The sequence below is a fragment of the Solanum tuberosum genome, unplaced genomic scaffold (genome assembly GCF_000226075.1).
Source record: "Solanum tuberosum cultivar DM 1-3 516 R44 unplaced genomic scaffold, SolTub_3.0 scf00177, whole genome shotgun sequence".
In the NCBI taxonomy this organism is placed as follows: domain Eukaryota; kingdom Viridiplantae; phylum Streptophyta; class Magnoliopsida; order Solanales; family Solanaceae; genus Solanum; species Solanum tuberosum.
Window position 1 is genome coordinate 702,442 of NW_006239101.1, and position 11,908 is coordinate 714,349.

An 11,908-nucleotide genomic window follows, 5' to 3' on the forward strand; every position below is an offset into this window, starting at 1 on the left:
TTTATAAAGCTTTCCATATATTGCATGTGTATTGTTGCTTTATATTGAGTTGAGTATGAATTCCTCTTACATGCTCGTACATTCCACGTAATGAGCCATTTGACCTTCATTTTCTCATGATGCAGACACAGGTATTCAGGATCATCAACAGGAGATTCGTTGATACATCCGAGAGTTCGAGTTAGCTGTGGTGAGCCTCCTTATTCTCCGGAGAATTTCATTTACTTTTCAGTTTAGTCAGGATGTCGTGGGTCTTGTCCTGACTTCCATCTTTATTAGTTAGAGGCTTCATAGATAGTCTAGTTGAGAAGTCTGTATTATTCATTTATTTTATTAAATGTTTAAAGACTTAAGTTGCCTATTTTATGGCGAGTTGAATATATTATTTTTATTCTAAGTTGTTCATTTGAGTTAGAGTTTTGTACAAAGTTGAGTTTATGGAATTTTATTTCAGTTTTTAAGCTTTGTATGCTTGAATCAGTTTTCCGCTTGTAGTCAGCCAGGATTCGCTTGGGGACCAGCAATGGTCTTCGAGTGCCGGCCACGTCCAGGGTGTAGGCTCGGGTCGTGACACCTTACCTCTACCTCGTGGGAAAGAACTATACCAAGCTAACTATAAAATCAAACATGAGATACATGCATTATATACGTGTGGCTGGTTCCTTCACTTCAATCATAGTTTTTTTGTTATGGCGGAAAAAGTAAACAAGCATCTAGATGTTTCGACTAATCAAAAGAAGACCTCGACAATTTCACCAATAAAATGACTCATCCATGTCGGCCCAATTGGACAGCTCTGCTGTAACACTAATCTCCTATTTATAGAAGAAAAAATCATCTTATAGCTTGATACATTCAGCTGGTTTGGACCTTGTTTGTTGGATATTTTGCAATAAGTATAAATTAGAATTGATTCACTGCTTAAGTTGGATAGCATTATAAGGTCTCTGATATAAAGAAAGCATCATAGAGAAAGAACTTTTTATAAAGCGAGAAAGAACTTAAAAATAATCATTATATTTCAGATAATGGCCAACATACCAAAGGCACAGGCAGCTGTTCATGATGCAACAATTCTGTAATACCCTCAGGCAACAGCGCCATCTGGAATAGGAAAAGAAACAACAGTTTAACTGTGACTGGTACTCTGGTAGTGTAGCTAAAATTGTTCACAAATATAATCACATCCAATGACAAGAAATTTATAAATAAGTATTTATCTTCCTTGCACTTATTTCATTTGTATCTTAACAGTCCTTTCTTGGGCCACAAGATGGTGCATAATTTCAAACTACAATATTGAAACAATCTCTGGATTGACAAGAAATCCAGAAGAGCCTTGGAAAAAAATATCAGGACTTGAAACTTTTGGAGTCGGGATTTTGCAGGTGCAAGTTATCATCGAATTAAATGTATCTGGAAATACTGATTCATCCTGTAGCACTTAGAAAAGTGATATCTCCAAACTTTTCTTCTCCAATTTGTATCAGATAGTAAATCATAAGTTCAGGTTATTAGGTGCCTCAGATGTCTAATATACATGTATGAGAACTCTACTGAAAAGTCTTAACATTATTCAGCTAATTACCAATCAAGATACAGAATTGTAATTCCAAGTCCCGAGAAGAAAATAAAATTCTGATCATGTAAACTGGACTCACCAGCCTATCACAGAGCTCTTTCATTAACCTTGGGATCCCCTAAACTTGCCTCCGTTTACTTGGTGCACACCTAAACTATCAATAGTCTTAACTCTTAATTACCCCAGGCCTTGGCAATTTGATACCTTCACCCCCCTCCCCCCAAGCGGTTGACGTGGCAAAGAGCATGGCTATAACCTCTTTTAGGCACGTGGGAGTGACGCAAAAGCAAAAAATAACCTTCCAGGTAGGGTTTTTCCAAGCATTACTTGCCACATGATCATATACGATAGTTATTTGTTCCAATTGTGTATTTCTTCTTGTTTAATATACATTGCAGATTTTACCCCAACTGTATTTATTTTTTGTTTCTTCTTTAGTGCAATGGCTATTTGCTTTCAACTGTGTCTTGTTGCAAAATCTGCAAAAAAAATCGCTGAAATTCCATTATTTATAGTCGAACAACAAAAGTTCTAGCCAAAATAAGGGAATTCTAACTGTGTATTTCTTTCTTAGTTCTTCTTTAGATGTAATGATTATTTGTACCAACTGTGTACTTCTTCGGCCAAATCTGTAAAAGTTTGGGTAGAATTTCATCATATTTTTTTTTGAGTAAGGTAACATAGAATTTCATCATTTTAAACCAAATAAGAAAAGTTTTTGCCAAAATAATGAAGTTCCAACAAAGTATTTATTTTTATTTCTTCCTTAGATGCAACGACTGTTTGTTCCGACTGTGTAGTTCTTTTTCAGGCTAATCCGTGAAAAAGCTTGGCTGGAATTTCATCCTTTTAGCAAAATTGAATATGGTTTCAGCCAAACTAAGGAAGCTCCAAACAAGTTTTTTTTTTTTTTTTTTTTTTTTTTAAAACTGGTAAGGTTGAAGTTTTTAACCAATAGAAGATGATCCAAAAAATTGATCGATTTTAAGAGGTTAAAAAGAATTGTTTTATTTTTCAAAAAAGCCATGTGGACAAAATAAAAAGAACCACGTGACAGGTGTGTCTCTCGCCTTCATCAGGTGAGAGCATCCCAGGGAGTCAAAGCCAAAGGAGTCAAATTGTCAAGTCCAGTGGGGTTATTTTGACTCACAATAGTTTAAATGTGCACCGAATAAATTGAGCCAAGTTCAGGCAGATCCCAAGGTATATACCCTTTACCTTCCAATCAACTCCTAACATAATGTAAGGAGAAATTTCTTAATACCAGTGCATCAGAAGGTAAGACTGAAGCACCAAACTCACTCCATTAGCACAGGTACGTCGATGCTATGTCATTCTTGTCTACAATAATACTTTAAAGAAAAGCTCTAACCTCGTTCTTGTCACCAGAGCATTTTTCTCCTATGAGGTGCCTCAGATGTTCTTCAAATTCTTCATCAGGAGCCTGAAAGAAAGATTTGACACTGAAACATCAGTGAGAAGTGGAATATCAAATAACATATCTGAAAAGTAAATAAATATCAGAAGAATCAGCCGAAACTGGTTTATCTGTTAAACATGCAGAATAACACAAGGATTAATTGTTTTAAAACAGTTATGAATATTCCGAGTATTTTAACAGATTATAGTTGTGTTACTGTAAAACCTTGAAACAGGACCAAGGTTGAAAGTGTGGGGACCACCTGAGGATTTTTAAGTCAAAAAAAAATTAAATGGACTAGGATGAGTGTGGAAAGTACATTGGGAAAACGGATAAAGGCCCAAAATGATTTAAGACTTTAAAATGTGACAACGTCGATTAGAAATAATGTTGTGTGCCAAAGAGCTATGAACTAGTACCATAACATTGAGGTGATAATAATTATAGGAGGTGCACTAGGAGTGATTAAGGGCTAAGGATAGCCCTATCACAAAGACGAGTTGGAAGCTATGTCACAGACTAACACTTCAAATGAGCTTGCACATGGTCCAACTTCAAACAAGAATATCTCCCGGGTTAAGTGGTGAATTACTATCAAATTAAAGGTTTTCGAGTCTAGTTTCGAACGCATGAACCGTTTGCCAATCCAAAATTTGTACACAAAGTTTTGAATATTTTACTGTAAGGTGTCTAATAAAGTACAAATTTGTGTAGCACAAAGTACAACCCGTAAAGTAGCTGAGTGTGTATTAATATAAAATGCCACATGGATTAGAACCCATGTGATGTAAACATAGGCAGCAAAGGCATAAAGGATAACACCTTCCTTGACCTTCTTGGTTAAGATCAAGGAGACAAATAAAAAACAAAAGTGGGGTCCACCTACCCCAAATTAGATTTTTTGAGTTCATTTTCTCATCGCTCTCATTTCGAACCACAGCTACATAGCTCCAATTCTCACTCTCCTATACTTTATCTTCAAGGTAAATGATTCCTAAGATCAACCATGGTTATTCGCGATTCTAGATTTCTCATCGGATTATAGCGAATCGAAGGATTTCGTCCAAAGGGTTTAAGAGGGAACATTGACCAAGAGGTCATGCCATAGCATCTCATTTTGACTTTTATGATACATCTCAAATAGAGGAATTACAAACTCGACGAGGAGACATGGTGAACATATAGCAACGGGGGAGCAACAAAGCCATATATGATCATGGAATTCCTTGACGATACATGATCAACGAAGTTCATAGACGGAAACTACAAATAGGAAGTCATGCCATAGGGGAATCATGTACACAGCTATAAAAATTCATAATCATAGACATCTATGCATCAAATACATTTACCAATAAAATATCTATGTGTTTACCATGGTAATCTAAAATTAGATTTTTAATCATCTTTCTCTAATTAATTTCTTCTAAACTTATAAGACCTGTTCCTTCATTTGACCATCACCTTCAAATATTCCTCTCTCAGACACACAACAGGAGCTAATGACGGAAGTTTTTTTTTGAAATATCACACACATGGGCCATCAAGTTTGCGACATATGCCATGTCAGACAAACATGGGAATCAATTTCGATGCTACTTAGCTAAATCATTTAGAAGCTATTGCTCAGGCTAAGTCATGGAATCAAAAGCACGCAAAGGACTTAGTAAATTTATATCATGTACCATGCGAACACCAAAAGCTTTTGCTACTCCTGCTACAGTAACATCTGAATGCAATGGTCCGATCCCACCATATATAAATACCTGTAGGAGGACAACAATTTGAAAAACCTTATGCTTAAAGAAGTTGGCAATATTTTCTCACCAATGAGTACAGACATACAAAACTATTTGCAGACTGGTCCACAATATAATCCATATTGACAAATGCTTACCATATCATCTCTGGACTTCAATCTCTCTACTTCCTCGGCTACAGAATCTATCTGAAATTGAGAGGATGAGATGACAAATGAGGACTTTAGTAACATTCAAATTATAAATGTTTAAGGTTCCTCAAGCATTGAACTATCGAGGTGGGAAATAAAGGAAAAAGATGCTGGTTCAAGAAAGCAATAACAATGGACTGTTCTAGCTAACAATTGGCTTTGGAATGGTCCAATGAATCTTTTCCAATTACTAGGGAGATATTTTACTAGGCTATCGATTTCTCCTTAGCAACTTATTAGAGAGAATTTGAGATTTTTATTTCTAGCTTTCGACTCTTTTTAACTGTTCACGCAATTCAAACAGACATTGCAAAAGCTTCCAAATACATATTACTTACATCGTTTCGAGTGACAGTAACTCGCGATACTGCCCAACCAATAGAATGGAGTTTTTTACACAACACAGAACCCAACTTGTCCTCTACAGTGCCAAACCTGAGCTATGGAACCATGAGAAAGATATATGATAAGCAAGCAGATGCAGAGACCAACAAAAATAAGATTTTTGGTTCAGGTGAATATACATTCACTTGACTCCAATCTTATTGGCTCTCTCTTCAAATGGGAGAGTATAACATAGAGCAAACTGAAAATAAAGACTATATTTTGCATTACATGTAAGCGCATAGTAAACTTTTCCTATTGACATAGTTTACTAATCAAAGAAAACATCTGCTTGGACAAATGCACAGAAATTTGACAGCCTCCTTATGTCCATCTGGTTGCCAAAAAAGTATATCAAAAACTGTAATGACACACATCAACCAGAACCCAAGACCAAGCTCTGCCCCTCAAGTTACTGTCTTGACTAATGCCTATAGGCAAATCATATCCACTTAACCATAAAATGACTAGAAAATTCAAATTGAAATTTTGTAATATGAGATGACATGTCCTTTACACGTCACAATAAGATCGCTGTATTCCTTCTGGATTACAGACTGAGGACTGAGGAGTTTAATTTAGAGGGGCTAATTTCCTCTGTTGTAGAGGATAACTTGTTCAAATATCAGCAGCTCAGATAGCTGGGTGAAGAAGAATTATGAGTTTGTAGAATTTGATATGCTTGCAGGAAATCTAGCTCCCCAAGAGATTCATTGTGTTTTTTTTAATTAGGGAATTGTAATGTCAGGAATTCGAATCTTGTTTCAAGAACAACTTAAAAGTACATTCAGGTTCAACAATTCCGATCACAAAGAACCAGCAAATAGAATATGTAATCATGACAGATCAATTGAAAATACAAAAGACGGAACACACACTAAAAGAGAATATAAACGAAATATAGCATCAATCCAACAAAAGTTACATATAACGAGAAAAAGACATTTAGAAAAGAGCATGTTAGCGTGATACAAGAAACATCAAATACAAATGTCAAGCAACAATAACTTACAAAATTTCATCCCCCACAGTAATAATCGAGGCAGTAAGCATGCTACCAGAATTCAAATTCTCCATTTTCAGTCCATTGCTAGTAGAAGACAATTTCCCGCAAACTGCAGAAGAGTTCTTCTTTGCTCTTCCAGCTCTTTCCAATCTTCCATCAGCCAGTAAATAGGCAGGTTTAAACTTCTCTTCACTACTGTCGGAGTTCCTCGTGCATAAAAGTGCATTAGGAACAGTATCATGAATGCTCCCGATTGAGGTATACCTACAAGAGCAGTAAAACAAATAGATGCTCAAATCAATCAGGGTGCCTCCCGAAATTGGAGTTCAAAAGTATCATTTATGAGTATTAAGTAGCATGAATCAAAGAAATAATATATAAATCCCATGAATGTCATCTTTTTTGTGTAATGCGGGATGATGAATCCAAGTGATAAATTTTGAAGTAACACAACAGAAAATTACCCCTGATCATAAAGGCTGCAGTACCGAACCTTGGATACCAATAGGAATGCCCATACATCTCTGTCGTAACAAATTTTGCAGGTTAGTCATTTTAATTCATCCAAAAGGAGAAACAAACGGCAAGATGGATGATCAAGATCATTAAAAATGCACAGAAGCATGGCAGATCAAGGCAAAAAAAAAATGCTAAATGAACACTTTCCATTGAAAAGGCATACAAAAAACCCTGAACAAGGTGAAATAAGCGAACTAGCCAATTTAACAAGGGTGAGTATTGAATGAAAATGCCAGCCACATGACAAATAGTTTGTTCAGAATGAATAATGACTAGGAGCCTGTTTGGATCGACTTATCTTTAGGTGCTTTTAAGCCAAAAGAGCTTTTAAGCACTTTTGTAGTGTTTGGATAAGATAAGAAAGTGCTTTGAAGCACTAGTTTTTAAGCTAAAATAACAAAAATAAGCTAGAAGTTCGGATTTCTAACTTATTATGGCATATGTTTATAAGCCACAAGTTATAAGTCCATCCAAACAGGCTCTAAGAGTTTGGCCATCCCTATCTTTAGCTGGATTATAGTAAATTCCAAACCTTTTGAGTTGTTCCCAAGAATAATTTTTTCTTTATTATTTCTTGGTGCCAGGATAATTGCAAACAAAATCATATTTAATGCTTCAAAATGATAGTGAAAGAACATCCAATAGAACTATCTGATCAGCAAAATGCTATAATCTACAGTATACCTGAATTGACAAATTTAATCAATTAAATATAATGGAAATTACACATTCAGCACTTGCCATGACCAACAATTGAGGCAATGTTCATCGCCAACCAAGGCATTTAAGAAAATTCAAGACAAAATTTATTTGTGTTGTTTTAGTTCAAGCCATAATTTGTTACGGAGTATAAATGTTTTATACTCCTTGATTTTCTAGGCCTTACATCAAAATTTAAGTCAACCCAAGAACTGCCGATTCCAAAAGCTATGTCCACCTAAGTTACTCAGACTCTTCACTTTTGGTGCCGCACCCGCGTCGACACGACATGGGTGTGGGTGTCGGTGTGGGATCCGTGTCCAATTTGGTCAACCGATTTTGGTTACTTTGACAAAAATCGATGGGGAAAGTCTGGACAGTTTTAATGATTTCCATAATCAATACAAAAGCTAGGGTGAAATTGAAGAAAATAGAATACCTTTTATATAGAAATTTCTATTGTCACTCCTTTTCCTTTAATCTCATTCCAAGATTCTCCTCAAGTTCTCATAATATCTCATTATTTAGGTTTTATAACTATATTTTTAGATATTTTAATTATTTTTAGGCGAATCGCCGCACCCTTATCCATACATGGATCCATATCCCCGAATCTTAAAAATTAGATCATGAAGGATCCGACCTCTGGATCCGCACCCGTATTGGACACCCGCACCCAAGTCCGAGCAACTTAGATGTCCACTAGTCCAATATCTTTATAGTACTGCAAAGGCTAACCGACTTTAGCATCTATCATGACCCTCCACAGTTCCTTTTTAGGTAAGAAGCAACATGCTTGATAATCAATAGGCTAATCCTCTTTTTCCTTCCTAATATCCTTGGCATGTTGCCCTTCTGAGGTCTTCACGCATTTCATCAGAAAAACAGTTCTTTTGTGCATGAATACCTCAAAAGTGCTATCTTAACACTAAAGTACACGAATTGTTATCCTATAGTTAAGAGTCAACCAACTAATGACAAAAATAGTTCAAGTCAGTCATTGTCTACTTTTAACATTTACTTGTTAACTCCATTTGGATTAATTGGTTTAAAATGCGGTTTTGTATATATATATAACCATACTCCTTGAAAAAATAAGCCTTAATCTCAATCCGACATTCAATGGACTTGAAAGCTAGTATTTGCTCTTCAAATCCTCCAATTCTAGGGCTACAAATACTTGTAACAGTGTTTCCATGAAAAAATCATGGAGTTCACTTGAATGTCAATATCTACAGTATATTAACATTCATCTTCAAAAGCTTTTTGTCTTTATCTCTTTTCAGATGAAAATGGTGACGTATGCTTAATTAATATCCTACTTGGATTCATGTTTTAACGCCTAAAAGAGTAACATTGCGAACAGCTAAATTTTTCTTTTATTGCCTCTTTTATTTGCATATGGTGAAGTTAAAGATTATTTACTTTCATCTAGTGAGGAATCTTAGTTTGTCCATTTATCATTATAATGTTTGCTATACTAATAACTAAGAATAATATTCTAGCTGTATTACTCGCTTAATTTATAATACAACTTGATGAACCATCAATTTTACTAACTTTTTCTTGCATGTATATGGAGTGTATATGAGGGCATCGTCAAACCTGTATGACCAGTCCAAAATTGGGTTCACCCTCATGAAAGGTGGCCACCCAGGTGAGCTAGGTGAGAATTGCTCTTGACCTACCTGAAAGGTACATTCCATAAGCAGTGGTTAGCCACAAATCATACTGGCCTAGATTAGAAGATCATTGACTAGTTGGAATAATTAACTAAATATTTACTGCAGTAGGATCTCCGATTCGGACACCAAGAAAAATAGCTCGGATTGGATTAGCTTTTAGCAGAGCCTCTAGACCTGATTTAAAATCAAGTCTAATAATATCCATTTGTATGTCGTAACTGCAAGAAAAGGGTGATCAGGTCAAATGGTTAATAAAGGAAATGACATCATCTACGAGGAATGTCTTTCTATGAATTTTTTTGGCGAAGGGGTCAAGGTAAACTAGCATTTCTCACATACATGGATGCAGCTTCGTAAGTAAATGAGTTGATTTCAGGGAAAGCAGATGGACTCTCAAAATATATTGTTCTTATCGGGAATGTCTTTCCACCATCAGCTGCATCTCCTCCTGAATTAAATTCTTCAGCTTGATGTAGAAAACAGCCTGCCCTCAGCAGGTGAAGCAAAACCTGAATTATAAAAATTCATATATTTGGTCAAATATTATAAAAAAAACAAACTATTTAAAACATCAACACCAAGAAACATATAAAGAACTTACAGTAGAATCTTTCCCTCCGTTAAAGCTTAACGCAACCTCTTGTACACTGTTAAGTGAAGGACATAAGCAATATCAAAAAGAGAAAACTGAAAAATGCTTGGCCAGCTTCACCTTAAAAGGGAAGAGTAATAGTGATAGCTCTCAAATCAACTACTCTCCCTAAAACGCAAGTCCCTCCATCCTGTTTTGCTAACCCATTGTCTAGCCTATCTTTTAAAGGGAAAAAAAAAGGGACCACTCTCTCAAAGAGACAACATACCATTTTCCAAAAGTCAAGTCATAAATAACACTATTCTATATTATTTTTGAATTCTATGCAACACTTCAATACCTTTTCTCAATCGTGAAATTAGTTCACATGTTTCAGCCAAATCAAAATATAATAACTCACCCAAATTCTCTTCCCTTAATATCTGAGAAATTTCAGGTAAGTCTATACAACAAGGATAGAGGATGCATAGCTTATGCATCTAAGGGTGTGAACTTGCAGTTTATGAAGCTGAACAAAAGACCATGGGAGACCAAAGTTACTATACTAGTAGGAGTACACAAGCACACAGTGGAATAGTCCAGGTGCGCACACGCTAGCTTGGACACCGCCGTTATTAAAAAAAAAAAGGAAGCATAACTAATTATTAATTCAATAACTTCGAATAAAAAGTGAAATTCTGTCATTTATTGCTCAACAACAACAAACCTAGCGTAACCCCACAGGTGGGGTATGGGGAGGATAGAGTATCCGCAGACCTTACCCCCTACCTTGAGTAGGCATTTATTACTCAGAGAGCATAATATAAGGTTCTACTAAAATAATATGCTCTAATATCACAATGTTGTGAACTTGAAATTGAAATTGAATTATATGCTATATTCCCACCCAGAGCAAAATAATTCACATTGATAAAGTGAATCTACATTCGCTGCAAACTTTCCTAATTTTGTATTCATGAGCATCACAATCTAATAATGCTGCTGAATCAGTTAGACTGACTAAGGTACAACAACAACATACCCCGTGCAGTCTCACAAAGTGGGGTCGTTTGTGAGGTCTTGGTAGTATACGCAGACCTTACCCCTACTTTAGACGAAGAGAGGTGGTTCCTGATAGACCCTCGGCTCAAGGGAAAATAATTCAAAACTACAACAAGCACGATAATCGAGGTAGATTAAATCACCAAATAGTAACATCAATCGAAGGACAAAGAATCTACAGGAGCAATACTACGACTATTAACGGACATCAATACAATGCACTGCAACCTACTATGCTTCTACCTAATCCTTGACCTCCACACCCTACAATCTAAGTTCATATCCTCGATAAGTTAAAACTGTCATGTTCTATCTAATTACATTTCCTCAATACTTCTTCGGTCTACGTGTACTTCTAATAACAAAATGTATAGTCAACAACAAAGAAAGATCAAATTTTGATACTTACGGATAAAGAGCCAGTGCTCTTTTAATAACGTAAATGGCATTATTATACTTTGTCTTCAATCTTCGATCATCACATTCCCTAATTGCTTTATCGATCTCCATCTACAGCTTCAAAGATGAAATTTTGAACCCTTCTGCTGAAAAAAAACACAAAAAAACACAATACCCAGAAATCAAAATCCCCAAATTTCAAATAAATATCAAAACCCAGATTCAGATTGAAAACAAAAAAAACTTTTAGATCAAGAAAACTTCTGGGTTTAGTAGAAATTTTACCTGGGTTTGAAGGGCTCAAACAACAATGAGATTTTGGAGATTTGAAGATTTTTTTTCAGTATAAAACAATGAGCTCCACAGACCATTTATATATATATATATATGTTTTCTTAAGGAAAGTAAACCAAAAAATCAGAAGTTTCTTTTTTAATAAGAAGACAAAGAAGACAAGGCAAAAATGAATTTTGCTTATTTGGTCAGGAGTATTACGTATTGTTTCATAATGTATACTAAATAATCATTTTCCATCTTATCCTCGTGTTCGAGCAACTTGCATAAGTATAATTAATTTTACTTATAAGAGGATTTTTGTTATTTTTTCACAAGCGTAAATGCTAGATATCC

The 11,908-nt window shown here is 35.4% G+C and overlaps 1 protein-coding gene across 2 annotated transcripts in view; it reads right to left on the bottom strand.

Moving 5' to 3' along the window:
• LOC102579774 (probable FAD synthase) overlaps positions 1-11,665 on the bottom strand; it is a 21,415-nt gene extending 9,750 nt beyond the window's left edge. The window contains exons 1-13 of one of the 2 annotated variants that reach the window (XM_006354314.2): positions 11,564-11,665; positions 11,289-11,421; positions 9,848-9,893; positions 9,586-9,755; positions 9,347-9,464; positions 9,167-9,249; positions 6,808-6,867; positions 6,350-6,607; positions 5,292-5,388; positions 4,900-4,950; positions 4,688-4,768; positions 2,955-3,026; positions 1,042-1,104 (exon numbers count right to left, since the gene is read on the bottom strand). In XM_006354314.2, the coding sequence (XP_006354376.1) occupies positions 1,042-1,104; positions 2,955-3,026; positions 4,688-4,768; positions 4,900-4,950; positions 5,292-5,388; positions 6,350-6,607; positions 6,808-6,867; positions 9,167-9,249; positions 9,347-9,464; positions 9,586-9,755; positions 9,848-9,893; positions 11,289-11,389 (1,200 nt within the window). In that variant the 5' untranslated portion in view covers positions 11,390-11,421; positions 11,564-11,665. Of the gene's footprint in view, positions 1-1,041; positions 1,105-2,954; positions 3,027-4,687; positions 4,769-4,899; positions 4,951-5,291; positions 5,389-6,349; positions 6,608-6,807; positions 6,868-9,166; positions 9,250-9,346; positions 9,465-9,585; positions 9,756-9,847; positions 9,894-11,288; positions 11,425-11,563 lie in introns of both variants that reach the window. The other variant, XM_006354315.2, reaches the window with a different exon arrangement.
• Between the last annotated feature and the right edge of the window lie 243 nt (positions 11,666-11,908).